Here is an 18,402-nt window from a genome sequence, read left to right as displayed (position 1 = left end):
TGTGACGAATATGCAATATTTGAGGAACATTGATTGTATATAGTTTGTTGTTAAAGGATTTCCAAAAAAAAAGAGAGGCCCATGTTGGGTTAATAATAAATAAATAAAATAAATGGATAGAATGCAATCCGGTGGCTTTTAAAATTGGATTTAGTAGCGTCCGTTGCAAAGGAAAAGCAATCAGTATTCAGTACGAGTCAAGATGGAATATGGTTCTGAAAGTTTCCATTTCCTAACATGATGATTCCTAAACTTCACCGTCTCTCTTGCATTAAAGAACTGGAACAGGCCCAAGCTTTCATCGTCAAAGCCGGTTTCTATAATCACATTCCTATAATCACGAAGCTAATTGCATTCTCCTCTCTTTCTCCATTAGGAAGTCTCCCTCATGCTTGTGCTCTCTTCCAAGAAACTTCCATGGACGATTCTTTCATTTGTAACACCATGATTCGGGCCTACTCCAACACTGTTTTTCCCCTTAAAGCTTTGCTTATTTACAACCGTATGCAACGGATGGATGTTGATTCTGATCATTTCACCTACAATTTTGTGCTCAGAGCTTGTGCTAGAGCTATCAAATGCACTGAAATGGACGATCAATGTTTTGGGCATCATATCATTTCTCGCAAGGGTTCTGAAATTCATGCACGCATCCTGAAATTGGGGTTTGATCAAGACCATCATGTCCAAAACTCATTGCTTCTAGTGTACTCTGGGAGTGGCTTGGTTGGTTTTGCTCGTTTGATTTTCAATGAGATGACTGTCAAAACTGCTGTATCCTGGAACATTATGATGTCCGCTTACAATCGAGTTCATGACTATAAGTCGGCGGATGTTCTTCTTGAATCGATGCCTCAGACAAATGCAGTTTCTTGGAATACCCTATTGGCACGATATATTAGGTTGAATAATCTTGTAGCAGCACGAAAAGTGTTTGAAGAAATGCCTGAGAGGGACGTTGTATCTTGGAATTCTATAATTTCCGGTTATGTGAACGTCAAAGATTATAAGGGAGCTCTGGACCTCTTCCATAGCATGAAACAGTGGAACATTCGAGCAACTGAAGTAACTTTTATCTCTATATTGGGTGCTTGTGCTGAACTGGGTGCATTGGAGATAGGGAAGAAAATCCACGATTCCTTGAAAGAGAAGCATTACAGAATTGAAGGATATTTAGGTAATGCCATTGTAGATATGTATGCTAAATGCGGGGAACTGGGCTTAGCTTTGGAGGTATTCAATGAAATGGAGATGAAGCCTGTAAGTTGTTGGAATGCAATGATTATGGGTTTGGCAGTTCATGGTCACTGTGAGAGAGCCTTGGAGATGTTTGATTCAATGAAGGCAGAGGATGGTGATCACAAACCCAATCGGATAACTTTCATTGCTCTTCTGATTGCCTGCAGTCACAAGGGTCTGCTGGCAGAAGGACGCCATTTTTTCAGTCTGATGGTTACCAAGTACAAGATAATGCCGGATTTAAAGCACTATGGTTGCATGATTGACCTTCTTAGCAGATGGGGTTTTTTGGAAGAGGCCTATGTTATGATAAAAACTTGCCCTTTCAGTTCGTGCTCTGTTCTATGGAGAACGTTGTTGGGTGGTTGTAGACTGCACAGGCATGTAGAATTGGGGGAAGAATCGTTCCGCAAACTTGCAGAGTTGGAGCCAGGGAAGGATGGAGATTACGTACTTTTGTCAAACATCTACGCCGAAGAAGAGCGGTGGGATGATGTGGAACGACTGAGAAAGGAGATGATTAATTATGGAGTCTGTAAGAAAGCTGGATCGAGTCACGTTTAAACTCAATGGTTCAAGGGTTGTACAGGGGAGGGAAGTCCATGATGTTAATGTTCATAATCCACTGGTGAATATTCAGTTGACGACACTGTTTACTGTTGACTGTTGATGGAGTTGGCGTGTTCATAATTTTCTGTTTCATTATTTTTGACACACTGCACAGAACTCGAGGCGTCATGGGGAGGAGGAAAAAGGATTGAGATGGACTCTCAAGAGTTGGGCCCTATTTAGCAAATTTCTGATCTATAATTTTCAGTCAGTTCGTGGTGCTCAGCCCACTGCGTTTGTGACAAACTGTTTCTTTATGGGTTTTTCTTGCTTTCCCCTTGAGCCCAACACCAACATCGCTTTCGTCTGTCAAAACCATATGGAAATGAATCCCATTTGTCCAAAGTCAGTCAAACTTAGCTTGGCATAGGGCGGTGCTGGTGCTGGTGCATGTGTTTGTGTTGTTAGCTAATTGGTCCAGTGTTGGAACTTGAAAAGAAACTTTGATGTTTGTATTATTTTTCTGATCCATCGGAAATTAGTTGCTTTCATATAAAATGTCGGTGTATCAATAGTTGTAGAAAGTAAAAGATAATGTTCTTAGCTTCCCCATGGTGGATTGTAATTTAAATTTATTTCCAGTGAACCAAATACCCATCTTGAGGTAGATGAATTTTTTTTCTACTACTCAGTCACAAAAAGTAAGATTTAAGAATTAGGAAGGAGTGATAAAATAAAATAATATATTTATTTGATGATGTGGTAATAGAAAAAATTGAGTCAGAGTCATAGTCATACCTCTTACCTAACCCATTGATGCTCAATTAATTGTGAATTGATGGAAATTGGTGAAATCCCAGTGTTTATCCCAATGGCGTGGTCTAGGAGGGAGGATGGAGCAATGTGGAAGCCTTGACTCTTCAGGGATTGGCATTAAACATCCGAACCGCCCACCAAAAATTACCTCACTCAACTAAAAACTTACTGTCCTAATTTCATCTTTCACTATCTTCACAACTAAAGGCATTCTGATAAAATAAAATAATAAACTCAACCAATCCCACCCCACCACATAAATGAATAGCATAAATGTATTGTAAACTATTTTAATTTAAAAATAAAATAATAAACACGCTAACAATTTTGAGGTTAACCTTACATCGATAATCTAACTAAGTTCTCCTTTAACTTAAAAAAAAAAACTCGTTAAACTTTATTTTAAAAAATATCCTTATACTATTGAAATTTTTCATAAATACTTAAAAAAAAATTCAAAACCAAAATTTGAATTTTAAGGTTTAAAACATACTTAATGGTTAACACACAATAAAATTTTGAAAATTTTATATAGCTTAATGCGGTCCCATCTCTCTATTTTCCTTCCCTTCTCTAATTCAATACAAGTTAATTAATAAATTATTAAAATTAGTATGCTTTAATGAGAGTTCTTTTTTTCTTTTAATTCTTTTTGTTGAATTTAATGTTTTAGCCTAACACTTTGCTTTTTATTTTAGGTGTTAAAAGAATTTTGGTATAAAAATTGAATTATTTTTTAACATCTTTTTAATTTTAAGGTATTTATGGAACACTTTCAAGTTTTTTTTTTCTTATTTATAGATTTTATTCATTTATTTATTTTTAACTTTCAAGATATTTTTATAGATCTGCTAAGTTGACGGTGGTTTTTTTTATAGTTTAGCCTAACTATATTTCATGTCTATTAGTAAAAGAAATCAGAAATATGAGTCAATATTTGATATCCATGTTGAATCCTTCCAATCTTTTGTAAGCTATCATTTTGTCCACTCTACTTCTCCCTCCACCCATTTATAATTAAAAGTAGTTTTGAAATAATTTAGATATGTTAGTAAAATGGAGTTAGAGAATGGAAGAGAAAAGAGAATATATATAAAGGAGAAGTTAAAATAGTAATATTGGGATTGGTGGATTGAATTTGGGGAAAAAAGTTGGGTATGGATCTGTTCATCCAATTTTGCACCGTATTAATTGTATTTACCAAATTTATAGAAACTTTATGGGTCCGGTGGAAAGTTAAGATGGCTTTATAGTGTGGTTCCCAGTGGACCTTGGGAATATAAACAAAACACCATCGTCCAACTATTCATTAACCTATTTATTGATATAAACCTAGCAAATTACTTAATAACATTTAAGTATGTTTGTATCCATTACATTTAAGTAAACAAAAACAATTAAATATATGATGAGATAATTGGATATACAGAACTAAAAGAAATCCAACAATAGCTTTTATTAAAATGATATAGCATTGAAGAATTTAGGAATATTTTTATTGTTGTATTATATATTGAAGAAAAAAAAAAAAGAGCATTAAATTGGGCTTCAGAAAAGAAGTGACACGTGGTTGGGTGAGAGTGGTAGGCCATGTGTTGAATATGTTGAAGTTGATGATATAGGTATAGGTATGCATGAGGCCACGTGTTTCCCAATGTTTACTAATCTACGCTAAATTACCGACATTCTTCTTCAATATCATTACTAATTGTTGATGGTTAAGAGATATGAAGGGTAAATTATGGGAATCCGAAAAGTAAGTTATAATAAAAGGCGAAGGGGGGAAGGGGGTATGGGTCCAGTATTGTGTGGAGTGAAGTGAAGACTCCAACTACCACCAACTCCTTTTGTCCGGGTTAGCGTCATAAATGCATGGAGTGTATGTGTATGATGAATGGGCTATATAAACACGGCAACCAGAAGGGGTTTAATCCACAGAGCGAGTGAGAGAGAGGAAGATCAGAAAAGTAAACAATTAGATTTGTGGAGGGAAGAATCTGATTAAAGCGTAAGAAAGAGAGATGGAAATGAAGTTGAAGGGTTTGATGATTGTGGGGATTGTGGGGATTGTGATGATGTGTATGGTAGTGCAGGGTGAAGCGGCGGGTATGACGTGCGGGAAAGTGGCTTCATCAGTGTCGGGATGCATCGGTTATTTGAGAAGCGCACAAGGACAGGTTCCACAAGTATGTTGTAATGGGATTAGGTCCCTCAACAGCCAAGCCTCCACCACTGTCGATCGCCGCATAGCTTGCAACTGCTTGAAGGCTGCTGCAGGGTCCATCGAGGGCATCAACTATGGCGCTGCCGCTTCCCTTCCCAGCAAGTGTGGTGTCTCTGTTCCTTACAAGATCAGCCCCAGCACCGACTGCGCCAAGTATCTACCTATCTATCTATTTCTAATTCTTTTCTATTATATCTTCTAACTAATTCCCTTCTTGATTCTGTTTCTAATTTTAATTTGAATTTGTTTGGTTGCAGGGTGAACTAAATGAATGGTAATCGTGTAATCATCCTCCACCGCACCCATCTACTGCCTCATTATTATGATTATAGTTAATTATGATTATTATATTAGTGGTCTCCATGGGTAGCTTAATTAGCTTAGATTTGAATCTACCTAAATACCAATATAATAAACAGCATGGGATACTTTGTTGTTTGATATCCTATGCTTCTTCTTTTTTCTTCTACTACGTCTACTGTGTTGTGTGTATGAGTATGAGATTCCAATGATTTATATCATTGCGAATTCCAAATTATCAATTATCAATTTAATAAAAAAAAATTCCCTCATTTTCTACCTACTAATACTCATCTCTCTCTCTTCTGTCCATCTCCTTTTACTATTACTTTCTGTCTAACCATAACATAATCACATCAACACAGACAAAACTCTAACCATAACCTTTTAGGACATCTCTATTAATAACTAAAATAATTCACTTTCTACTTTTTCAAAACTCATTCTTAAATTTTCTTCCCCTTAATATTAAAAACATGTATTTTAGATAATAATTAAGAATATATATATACACCTACCTTGGAAACCTTAAAAAAAATCTTAAATCTATTAAAGTTGATTTTTATCCAAATTGGTTCAACAAAAGACAACATGGGAATATAACCCACGTTTGTTTTATTATTAAAAAGGCAGACAAGTTAAATATTTATTTAGATAACTAATTTACAAATATTTGGCATCTTTTTACATTTGAGGTTTGTTTTATAGAAATATGTTTCCACACATGTATAAATAAATACTTTGATAAACATGATTGTTTACTAATATTTCTACTTGTAAATGATCCACTCAAATTTAAGTTACTGCAACCTGTAACTAACTATGTTACCAAAAAGTAGAATAGAAAGACCCTAATTTATGTCCAAAGTATTAACAAATATATCATAATACGGTGGAACTTGCTAGTAAAATTTAGATCTAGCCATATTTTAGTAAGAGTCAAGCAAGTTATTATTTTAAATTGGAGGCTTGGTTTATTGGTATTTTAATTATTAGGTGTCAGATGGTGATGAGAGTTAGCATCGGTCAGCATCAAAAGCAAAGAGTCAATTTTATCATTAAATTAAAACACAGCATCAACAACTTAATCAGACGCATCAATTTTTTTTTTTTTTCTTTTCTGGAAACAGAAGCTGGTTAGTGGGTTTTAGTTGCCATTATTAATTACAATGAAATTAAGCTCAACTAACACCAAATTTGTCTCCTTTCCAAATCATACACTTATTGTCCTCAATAAATATTGAAAATGGAGATTTTATATCATCAATATAAGAGGTGAAAACAAAATGCTATTTTCTTTCCAAAACTTATGGCCATGTGCCATTGTGATCCAAAATTGTAGTATACCTCATGTCTTTCTCTCTTTTCATTAGCGGTTGCACCATCGTGAGCATTAACATTAATTACTTCTTTTTCAACTTACTTCCATAAAGTTATATTTTCATATTTCTTATTCTGATCTTTTCAGATTTGATAAATGATGTTGAGACAATCTTTCACCATATTCCTTATTTCCTTTGGTTAGTAAACACATCCACCTCTAATTTCTCAATGTTTTTGTTCAATTTTAGATGTGTAGGGTACCAGCAGGCAGCAGGTATTAGACCAATCCTAAGAAATAAAGCTCCCAATTCCATCCAAAACCCAAATAAAAGACCTAAGTTCTTCCTTAGGCTTCACTCTTTAAATTAAAGATTGGATCGATTTTGGGTTGGGTTTCGACCAACCCTTTTAATTACTCTATTATATATAGACATAACCGTCATAATGACAAAAAATTGGATAACAAACTGAAAAAAAATAAATTTAAAAAATATTAAAATTTATAGTGTATTTGCAAAATTACACCAACATCCCCTACATTTATGCATGCAATTTATTCATGATTTTCGGAATTTTAGATTTCAAATCAATTAATTAACAATTTATTTCTATAATTGATAATATATATAGTAATGACTGTTTGAATTCAAATTTTGTTGTCATCTCATCCCATTCCATTTCACAAAGTTCTTTTAATATTTATTAATATTTTATTATATAATACATATTTTTCCTATTTCTAATAACAACTCGAAGTTAGATTTTATAACATTCAATCAAATCGTCAATTTGAATTCTTTTAAACGATCATATCCTTATGGTAGTGGCAAACACAAACATAAATTCACTTTTTTATATATATATATTTTCAACCGATTTTAATTGTATAGTGAAAAATTCTTATGCGATAAGTAAAATGTAGTATTTGTGTAGGTTAAAATGATTAAATATAACCCATGATCACAGATACAGTGTATTTGTAAATAATTCAGTTGGGTAAAAATATTAAATAAATATTTATTTTTCGGATGGATATATGATTGAATCAACATCCCCAGATTTATTTCTTCAATTTATACCAGATTTTCATGTTTGTAGGTTTCAAATGAAGTAATTACCAATTTATTTAGTTGTGGTTGTTAAAATTAAAATTGTATCTTACCCCTATAATTATGATGCACATGTATATATAATTATTCTAATAAAATTTTGATATTTTCCCTATAATCGTGGTAATTGTTTAATTTTTCTAAACTTTTCATATTTCTAATAACAATTTATTTAACATAATAATAAATTACAGTTAAAATTGTATCTTACCCATATAATTATGATGTATTTAATAGAACTATTCTAAAATTTTTTTGATCTTCCCTGTAGTCGTGCTACTTGGTTGATTTTCCTAAAACGATGCCAAACATAATTTAAAAAATTTAGGATTATCTTGTTAATACCCTTATCTATTTTCCATAATTAGTTTTAAAAATAGATTTTAAATTTTAATTTGAAACCGCCAAAATATAAAAATTGCTTTAAAAGTTTATAAAAATAAATATTATATCATCCTTAAAATCGTTAATAATAATTTGAATTTAAAATTTTATCATCTCTAAAATCGTGCAAATATTATACACTTATGTTATTAAAACTTTTATCATCCCCTAAAAGCGTATTATTTGTTTCATATATCCAAAATAATGACAAACATAAATTTAACATTTTCAAATTATTAATATTCCAAAATTTATAAAAAACTGAATATTTTATTTTTGGAAGGAATTAATTGAGAAGAAAAGATTTGTTTTATTTAAATTGAAAAAGAAAAGAAAAAAAGCCAATTTTGAATCGTGTTAAAAAATCTCGAAATTCACATCTAACTATCCGATGACCTCATTTTGACTAATATAAAATTTTTTCCCACAAAAGCTGCTCACATATGCTCTAGACTCGGTTTTTATTTTTCTTTCAATACTTTTTTTCGAATGGTTTGATTTTTTTGTTTTTTCTGTTGCACCTCTTTTGACCGATGATAGTCGACGGATAAGTGTGACATCCCATCTTTTGCATACTGTATGGCCCAGAAAAACAATCTAGGAGTCGGGTGAGGCTTGTTAGCGTAGTGTACCATAGTAGCACCCAAAACGGTCGAAAAAATAACCAATGCTATAGTCTACAAAAAAAAAGGGGCCAACTTTGAACCGTGTTAAAAAGTCTAGAAAATTCACATATAACTACTAGGTGACCTCATTTTGAGTAATATAAAAGTTCTTTTGTACAAAAGCTGCTCGTAGATGCCCTAGAATCATATTTTATTTTTCTCCTGGTACTTTTTTTCGAATGGTTTGATTTTTTTGTTTTTCTTGTTGCATCTCTTTAGACCGATGATAGTCGGCGGATAAGTGTGCAATATCATCTGTTGCATACTCTATGACACAGAAAAATAGTCTAGGGGTCGGGTGGAGCTCGTTAGCATTGTACTACGGTAGCATCCAAAAAGTTTGAAAAATCGTCAATGTCATAGCCTACAAAAAAAGGGCTAATTCTGAATCGTGTTAAAAAGTCTCGAAAATTCACATCTAACTATTAGGTGACCTCATTTTGAGTAATATAAAAGTTTTTTCCCACAAAAGCTGCTCAGAGATGCCCCAGACTCAGTTTTTATTTTTTTCCAATACTTTTCTTTGAATGGTTTGATTTTTTTGTTTTTTTTTTGTTGCACCTCTTTAGACCGATGATAGTCGGCGGATAAGTGTGGCATCCCATCTTTTGCATACTGAATGACATGAAAAAATAGGCTAGGGGTTGGGTGGAGCTCGTTAGCGGTGTACTATGGTAGCTCCCAAAACAGTCGAAAAATGATCAATGCTATAACCTAAAAAAAAAAGGATCAATTTTGAACCCGGTTAAAAAATGTCGACGGGCACATTTTGAATAATATAAAATTTTTTTCCCTCAAAAACTGCTTAAAGATGCATAGACTTAGTTTTTATTTTTCTCCCAATAATTTTTTCGAATGGTTTTATTTTTATTTTTTGTTGAATCTCTTTATATATTTTTTCAATAGACTAAAACTTCATACTATCAATATATATATATTTCTTAACGAAATGTTACTCAAATTTACTAAATCTTATTTATTTAATTATTTTATAGATAAAATTATTGATAGCACAAATTTTCATTTACAATCTATTTATCTTAAAGGGTTATTTAAGATAGAGCATTTATCGGTCGAAGTTGGTCTGACCAAACCATCATTTTTTATAAATGTTCAAACCGATCTTGCCTACGAAAAGAAGTATAAACTGATCGTATGTCAGTCAATTGATCGTTTAGGTTGCTTTAAACCTTTGGAACTTTTTTAAAATATTGTTGGTTTTCTATTTTTCTCAAACCAACACTAATCAAACTCATCCTTATCTCTGACCAACCATCTTTGAATGAATTGATTTTGGACGGTCGGCTCGACATTTTGGTCTAGCATGTCCACCCCTAGAAATCTTATTAGTTTTAAACATTTTAAAAAAGTTAATGTAAACTAAAATGGATAATATAAAAAGTATATTAAAAAAGAAGTTCTTTTAATATAAATTAATATAATATATGAAAAACTATGCACATCATATATACATTTTTGGATTGTTCAACAATTTGGGTCATCCTAACAAGTCGGTCCAAATATTTCTCAAATAGATGGAACCATGTATCAGCAGCATAGATAATTGAATATGTGTATAAATTTTAAATTAATCTACAACTTAGACATGTTGTACTTGACGTTGATTCAAGTATATACTGTACTCTACTTGTATTTTAAATTATATACACACAGTGGTCTTGGTCGTCCCCACCACCGGCTCTTTTATTCATTTTATGATCTTATCAAAAGAAATATGAAGAGCACCTTCTTCTTTCTTTTCTGTTTCTTTCTTTACTGGTTTCCTGAGCCAAACTACAATTTGTTTATAAAAACACAAGAACAAGAAATTAGTGGAATGAAAATATAATATATGATGATGATGATGACGATATGTACGTTTAAGTAGAGCTTTTTTTATCTCTCAGATGCAGCGCACCCGGATTTGGTCCAACTCTGAAGCGCTTTTCTAAAAAAATAAAACAAAAAAAGAAAAAAATCATACCAAACCAACCAACATCTGATCTCACTCTTCTCATTCTCCAGTAGAATCTGAAAAATAAGGATATATTTTGGTTGGCAACTTGGCATGCAAACCATATTAATCTCTCTCTCTCTCTCTCTCTCTCTCTCTCTCTCTCTCTCTCTCTCTCTCTCTCTCTCTCTCTCTCTCTCTCTCTCTCTCTCTTATATATCCTTATATAATATACCTACATGCATTGATCACTATTATATCTACATATATCTCTCATTCTCACCACTCACCATTACCTTTGCTATCTTGTCTACCTAATCAAAACGGAAGTGACTAGCTCTTTATCCGCCCCAATTGCATTTTGCCATCTACAACTGACCACATCTCTCAAAAATCTGATCATTCCTATTACATATTACGCGCAAAAAAAAAAAAAATCAACTACGTGTCCACTCTCTAACATATTTCTTGCCCACCGGTTTCTCATCACTCACTAACAGCTTCATCATCTAAATAACAACCAGGTTTTTCTCTTTTAAATAACAACCAGGTTGCCACAAACAATCAATCACTCCCTATAAAACCCTTCGCTATAGTTTTTATGCAGCACCTATTCTATTATCATTGATTAAACCCACAAAGCATGCTTATTTAGTTTAGAATTAACGACAGATCAAAAACTGCGGCAGGAACTTGCAGAACCAAAGGTAGTGCAGGGGAACAGGACAAGCAATTGTTCTAATTATGTGGGGGAAATGAATTTCGATGTGCACATGGGAGTGATACTGGCGGCTTTATTATGTGCACTCATTGGAGCGGTTGGAGTAAACTCTATTTTACGCTGCGTTTTGCGGTGTAGGTATAGCTTTGAGTTGGAGAGAGCACAGGAGGGCGCTGGCACACCGGGGCTTAAGAAGCGAGAAATCGCTTTGATTTCGATTAAGGTTTATGGAACTGATGCAAATATTAAGAACACAGATTGCGCAATTTGCCTTGCCCAGTTTAAGGTGGGTGACAAGCTTAGAATGTTGCCCATTTGCAACCATGGATTCCACCTCACATGCATTGATACTTGACTCTTGTCTCATTCCTCTTGCCCCAACTGCCGCCATTCCGTCAAACCCTCTCTCATACTTCACCCCACGTTGTTGTGATAAAGACAGAGTAAATTAGACAACACATGCATCCATCGCGCTCTATCTGTGTATGTGTGGACGACTTTTTATATATTGTTGTCTTTGTAATTTTTGTGTTGGTTGAGTCTGAGCATATTTTCAGTCAAAAGAAAATAAATGAAATAAGAGATGGCAATTCACGTAGACATTGCTCAAATATACTCTAATTATCTTTGACTTGACACAAGTGGGAGTGAAAAAAATTGGGTTAACCAATTAAGCTATGGTTAGAAAGGTTATTAGACTCGAATTCTTATCATATACTTGGTGACACTTAAGATTGGGTTGAGCGGGCCGATTAGCCCCAAATGGGCCGATCATCCGAATGGGCCCATACTGTATGAGATTAGGTCAGTAAGTAATAGGATGATGCTCTCATTTCAGTGAGCGGTGTCATGTATGGCAATGGCGATAGGTCATCGGCGGTCATTCAAAATCAGCGTTCAGGCCAAGATCTGTAACCTTTATATCAAGCTGAAGGCCACTCTGAAACTCCCTTCCGGGAAATTCCAACGCCTCCTAAAGCTTGATAAACTACTCATCGAAGTGGATTCCAAATCCGTATCTCGGATCCTCCTTCAACGGCGACGGACTTTGAAATCTCGAATGCTCAGCTTCGTAAAGAAGCATTTGGGACATCGCCGATCTAAATTCCCACATGCTGAATCTAGATATCGGTCTTGGCATGTTGGCCTTCTGGTACGGAATAAATCATGGCATGAGGAATTTTCATTCAATTTATAAGAAAAATTATTGTTGATTGTTGATTGATGTGCAGGAACGAAGGTGTGTGGCTGCTTTTGGTGTGGGATTGGGTTATGTGGTTGTTGCACTCAAGACACAAATTGAGCTTGCAAATGCCATTGGTCCCAGCTTCAGCTCCATTATATGGGTTTACCTGTGTGTATTTGTTTTATGGCTCCAGAAATGTAAGTACCTTTGGGCAATGTTATTGCTAATTCCTCTGTTTCCTCTCTTACTCTTCCAATTGGATACATTTGTACATCTTTTACATTTACGCCAATTTTTATGACATATTTCTTTTTCTTCCTTGTTCTGTTTTTCTCTTTTATCCAAATTCATCTCCCAATTTTTAAAAAAATTTATTTTATTATCTAAACCAACCATTTACATGAAAACTATTTTCGAAACAAAGTATATACAGTTTTTTTATCTTAATGTTTTCCAAAGAATTCTTGGATTGAAGGTAATCCAATGTCGACAAACTCAAGTTGTTTCAAAACAATTCTGCTCCATCGTCGTCTCCAGCACAAGAACCATCCACTTGTGAATGCAATAATACTCTTACCACGGGACATATACCCAAATCAATACTAAACAAAGATAATAAATTTACAAATATTTAGTCACATCAACGTCTCCTTATTTTTCCCATTTACCCAACTGACATTTCAGAGAGGGAAAAACGGTGCATCTCGAACTGAATTTGTTGTTTTGTCTCTCCTGGATCGATTTGAAGTTTCGATCGGTTACGTTGTTCCTGGATAAATACATCTTATTCCCGAATAAAAAGAAATGGAAGGAAAAAAGCCTACTTGGGCTACAAATAATAAATAAAAAATAGATTAAAAAGAAGTATTGATAGATATGTAACGAAATTAGAAGGATGAAGAGATTGAAATGGTTAGGAGAGTTTAAATTGAAATCAAAACATATCTCAATATACTTATTTGGTTACTCGTTTAGATACTGAAAAGAAAAAGAAAAAGAAAAAATTCAGAAATTTCATTTGAAAGGTATAGTATATGTGATTTTGAATAGAAATCTGTGTAATTGTTTATAAATTAATAAATTTATATATAAAATTACAATAATTTATCAAAATGAATTTGAGTGAATGGTATTAAAATGTACTCTTTGAGGTTTTGAGCAATAAAAGAAAAAAAAAGGTTATAATGGTGGAGGGAATATGTAAGAGATAATGTGCTCACCTGAAAAAGCGTTATATACAAAACAAGTATACTGACCTCACATCTGAAGTTCAATTGGAAATGGAGATAGGGAAGGAAGAGGAAGGTATGAGACCCGATGACGATCATGCGATGTCAAACCGGGGCTGTGCTGTGGTTAGTAATTTTAATCTCAAGTACGTAAGTGGGTCCCGCGAACGTGGGGGCTCGTAGCTTTCTCTCCACACCCGAAGTGGATCCAGCGGCCAAGATTTATAGTCAAACACCAACCCTATATGTCCACTCCCCATTGCTGTCTTAAAACATAACTCTTCTCTTTTTCTTTCCTTGTTAAAATATTAATTCTCATTTACTATTCTAATATTTTTGTATAAAAGTTTCAAATATCAACCATTTTCCAACTTTGACTGGGGGGTGTCACCTCAATCGAGGCCTACTTGGAGTTGGCTTGAATTGAATTGAAATACACACAATTTGTATTATCTAATTTACCCAATTGCCCTCGTCATTTTGTATTTCTTTTTTCTGGTAAAAAGGAAGTTTGGGTTTTATTTGTAATAAACAATATATGTATATATAAATGAATTAAAAAGCCGGGTAGGTTTGACCACGGCTCACTGGGCTCCATCTCTCTATCTTCTCTATGTTTGATTCATAATGATAATACTATTGGATTCCTATCTTCTTTTTCTGGGTTTTCCTTTCCATCTCTAACTATCTCCTTTCTATCTACCTATTTCTCCTCTTCCCTTCCTAATTTTGACTTCTTTCACCCTTTCTTTTCCTCATCTTCCTCACTCTATCCTTTCCAGGTTTGTTTTTCTTCTCTTCAAATTCATTCCACCTTCACCTATGCCTTCTTCTTCTTCTTTTTTTGTTTTTTGTTTTTTGTTTTTTAATTCATCATGCTTTCTGCTATCTTAGGGTTCCAATTCTCCCTTTTATCCATTTATCTTCTTCTATTTTGTTTTTCTCTCTATTACTTTCTTTGAGATTTTGGTTGTAACTATTTTCTCCAAACTAAACATAGTCTTGTTGTGGATCTGACCTGCTTTCTGCCACAATATATAGGACGGGGAAGCCTTTTTTTTTTTTTTTTTTTTTTTTTTTTTCTTTTTTAATTTTCTTCCCCGTTTTCTCAGACTGTCAGATCCCTTTTATTTTAACATTAAGACGGAATTGGATGATTAGATTGCAGTTCATCAAACAATTTCATTTGCTCATCATTGCATCCACTTCCTTGATCATTGCACTAGATTCGTAGATTATTATTCCCATAAAAGGAGAGGCTCAATGTGCATGTTTAGTTATGTTCCTTTGGAGTTTTGCTGCATTGAAATGCTCAATAATGTTTATCCAATTTGAGATTATTGGCGGTATTAATTCTGATGATCTCACCTACTTCAGTTTTTTACAACTGCATTTGGCTTTTCCTTCTGCAGATCAATGCAAAAAGCCTAACATTTCTATACAGTCTTTGGAAAGAAAAAAGAAGAAAAGAAGATGCCCTGTTTCACTGTTTGGAAGACTAAAAAGAAAAGGCCCGATCAGCCTGTTTACGTTAAACCTGTTAATACTAAGGAGGAGCACTTGCCAGCCATTCTCCCTGAGCCCCAACTTGAAACTAGATCTTTGCAATCCGCACCACCAAGTTTTAGAACCAGAGTAAAACCTATTCAACCAGTTAATAATAAAGTATCCAGCAATAGAGCAAGGGCATTATCTGCTCCCTCGTATCTTGATGCCGCCGAACAGGATGCTCTTGGAGCAATAGATTATGATGCACATGATGAACCAAAGCTTTATATTGGATTGAATAAAGAACAAAAATCCTCAGGTCCACAACCACTTCCCCTTCCTTCACCTCAGGCTACTGCTTCTTTGAAGATTTCAGGAAGCTTTAAATCGGTGACTTCCAGTTCCAGTGGATCATTATATTCGTCCGGACCCTTGCCATTGCCTCCTACGGGATCACTCCGCAACTTCTCATTTGAAGAAGTATCGGCTGCTTGCCATCATTTTTCTTCCGATCGGTGCATGTCAGAAGGTCTCTCATCCTTTATATACAAGGCTTCTTTTGGAGACGATTCTTCTAGCTTAAGAAAGTTTGAGGCCACTGTTTCGCGTCTTTATTCATCAAATCAGGTACTACAATTGGTTACTTTATTTGGATGAACTCGATATTCTCAGCTATGTTGCTTTTGAGATTATATTATAAATAAATTGTTTGCTTAAATAAATTTCCTATTGGTTGCGAGGTTTATAAACTTTCTGGAAATTTTATTCTTTTTCTGGTTTGATGTCTTTTCATATTGTTTGCTTTCTTCTTAAATCCTACTTGGTACACTGGACACGATGTATATTTTTCCATTGTGATGTGCATTTATTCATCTCTCTTGTTTGTATGGGGGTTACTTATTTAAGTGTTGGGGTGACTTAAATTTGTTTAGGAATAGGCAGTGGCAGCTCATATTGGTTTTGTTTGGTATCCATTTTGCCAATTAGTATAGGTTAACTACAAATTTGATTCTTATGTTTTGGAAAAAAGTTAGAACTTAGTCCTTATGATGTGATATATTCTCATATATGGTCTCTATGAATTATTTATGAGGGTTTTATCAAACCATAAGGCTAAATTCTAACTTTTTTTCAAAACACCAAATTTGCAATTTAACCTTCATTTTATCATTTTATGGATGGCTATTATTATTGCCTTCTATAAAGGAACATTCGACACATTGAATCTCCAGAAATCCATGATTTTCTTCATATAAACTAACCTTTCAAACATGAAGAGACTCTAGGGTTCGGACTACACAAGCAGAACGTAGATTTAACCTTACGAGCTATATGTGCAGAAAGAATGAGAATTAAGACGTTTTATTTAACCTCTGCAAACTGGTTTCCAGTTACAGCCTCGACTAACTATGAAGTGACTGTGCTTACCCAGGGATTAAGGGAATTTGTCAATGAAGTCAACACGCTGGCCTCTTTTCAACATCCTAACCTCTGTAAACTACTTGGCTTCCATGCACGCGATGGCTCTGAACAGAGGATGTTGGTGTATGAAAGGCTATTTCATGGAAGTTTGGACAGGCTTCTATATTCGAGGTCTGAAGGACCCCTCATTGACTGGAATTCAAGAATGAAAATTGCATTATGTGCTGCCCAAGGTCTGGCTTTCTTACACGAAGAAGGACCTTTCCAGGTGATTAAACTTGTCTGTCTTATTCATGTACTTGACATGAGATGTGCTTCACTTGGCTTATGTCTTATTTGGATGGGACTTCGTATCCACAGGCGATGTACAATGAATTTTCGACTGCCAACATACAGATTGACAAAGACTTCAGTGCAAAACTTTCTGGATATGGTTGTGTTGGACATATTCCCGATCCAGAGATACCCAACAATCCAGTGGTTAGTCAACTGAAATTGGTGATGGCACTTTCTTCTTCTTTCTTGTATATGAACCAATCATATCCCAGCGGGCTAGTATGAGAGATATCTAATAATTCACACACGCCTGTGCGTGCATTATTCCTATATCTTCTTGTATATGATATGTTAGCATGGTTTATGTTATCTTAAACTCGGCTCCTTTTATTGTATGATGATTAATAGGTGGCAGCGTAAATGACCTTTTACTTCGGTGATATATGCAGATTGGTGCAAGTCTATCTGTGGAAACCTTGGAGAGAGGGTTGCTTACTCCTAAGAGCAATGTCTGGAGTTTTGGAATTGTTCTTCTGGAACTACTTACTGGTAGGAGGAATCTTGATAACCGTCATCCTAAGGAAGAGCGGAACTTAGTTAAGTGGAGCCGGCCTTTCCTCACCGATGATTGTCGACTATCCCTGATTATGGATCCCCAGCTAAAAGGACGCTTCCCATCTAAAGCATCAAGGATTGTGGCTGACATAGCACAAAGATGTCTTCTGAAGGAACCATCTGAAAGGCCCACGATGAGAGCAATTGTTGAACGTCTTAGCAGCATACAAGACGTAAAGTACTCCTGTCGTTTTCCTTTGCAAGAACCTGCATCATTTTCTGGAAAACAGATTTCAAGGTCTCCGAGCCTTAATGGCATCATCACCCCAGCGCCCAGGATGAGTTTCTCACCTTCACCTCCTTCAGGTGCACGGCTGTCTGTTTCTCCATCTTCATCTAGACGAACCATGCCATTAACTCTTCCACCACGTGCTTGTTCCTCGCACTCACTTGAGGAGCTTGACAGACAGGGAAGTCGAAAATCATCGTCATCGGCCTTTCGGCGAACTGGGGTTGAAGGATTTTGATTGTGTATATGAACTTTTTTCTTAAAATATATATATATATTTATTTTTCAACCTTTTTTGGTCATTCAAACGAATACATAAAGGATAAATGCAACCCCTGGTGTTGTAGTAGAAGAAAAGGTTTTAGTTATGTAGATATAATTGGGTTATGGTGGGATTGGGAAAATGCCATTTTACAGAGATCTGGTTCGCTTCATACCACCTCCTTCGGCCTGTCTTATTCTTACATTTCTCTAACGTGCAAAATAACTCTTTGATTATTACGGCAGAAGTTGCGAGACGATGGTTGGATGGAGAAATTCGTAGATCTCTCCAAATAAACACTACTTTTATGCACAGTTGTTGGGTAAGAGATGAATATTGAAATCTATAGTAAGCTGAAATGAAAATAAATTGCAAATTTGATTTATTTAAGTGGTGTTAGATTAAGTTTGG

General features: G+C 34.6%; 4 protein-coding genes across 6 annotated transcripts; all 4 read left to right on the top strand.

Moving 5' to 3' along the window:
• Positions 1–82: 82 nt before the first annotated feature.
• On the top strand, positions 83–2,455 carry LOC101213985 (pentatricopeptide repeat-containing protein At5g15300). The gene has a single exon (XM_004137840.3). It carries the CDS (start codon positions 238–240, stop codon positions 1,801–1,803), a length of 1,566 nt encoding a protein of 521 aa, XP_004137888.1. The 5' UTR covers positions 83–237; the 3' UTR covers positions 1,804–2,455.
• Positions 2,456–4,505: 2,050 nt separating this feature from the next.
• Positions 4,506–5,415, top strand: LOC101202830 (non-specific lipid-transfer protein 1). The gene is made up of 2 exons (XM_011653533.2): positions 4,506–4,981; positions 5,086–5,415. The coding sequence occupies exons 1-2, from the start codon at positions 4,626–4,628 to the stop codon at positions 5,093–5,095; spliced, it is 366 nt and encodes a 121-aa protein (XP_011651835.1). The 5' UTR covers positions 4,506–4,625; the 3' UTR covers positions 5,096–5,415.
• A 5,921-nt stretch (positions 5,416–11,336) lies between these two features.
• On the top strand, positions 11,337–11,639 carry LOC116402463 (RING-H2 finger protein ATL74-like). The gene has a single exon (XM_031881718.1). The coding sequence runs from the start codon at positions 11,337–11,339 to the stop codon at positions 11,637–11,639; it is 303 nt and encodes a 100-aa protein (XP_031737578.1).
• Positions 11,640–12,103: 464 nt separating this feature from the next.
• Positions 12,104–18,168, top strand: LOC101222624 (probable serine/threonine-protein kinase PBL11). Of its 3 annotated transcripts, XM_031882138.1 has the most exons (6): positions 12,104–12,437; positions 12,517–12,667; positions 15,112–15,814; positions 16,620–16,877; positions 16,970–17,107; positions 17,335–18,168. In XM_031882138.1, exons 3-6 carry the CDS (start codon positions 15,173–15,175, stop codon positions 17,965–17,967), a joined length of 1,671 nt encoding a protein of 556 aa, XP_031737998.1. In that variant the 5' UTR covers positions 12,104–12,437; positions 12,517–12,667; positions 15,112–15,172; the 3' UTR covers positions 17,968–18,168. The 3 variants fall into 3 exon arrangements, with proteins under 3 accessions (XP_031737998.1, XP_011651834.1, XP_004137676.1); XM_011653532.2 differs by lacking the exons at positions 12,104–12,437; positions 12,517–12,667 and adding an exon at positions 14,276–14,481; XM_004137628.3 differs by lacking the exons at positions 12,104–12,437; positions 12,517–12,667 and adding an exon at positions 14,277–14,481 and having other exon boundaries at positions 16,970–17,089.
• The last annotated feature ends 234 nt before the right edge of the window (positions 18,169–18,402 follow it).

This window comes from Cucumis sativus, chromosome 3, assembly GCF_000004075.3.
Source record: "Cucumis sativus cultivar 9930 chromosome 3, Cucumber_9930_V3, whole genome shotgun sequence".
NCBI lineage: Eukaryota > Viridiplantae > Streptophyta > Magnoliopsida > Cucurbitales > Cucurbitaceae > Cucumis > Cucumis sativus.
Note: the sequence above shows the minus strand (reverse complement) of the source record. Positions and strands in the feature narration are given on the sequence as shown.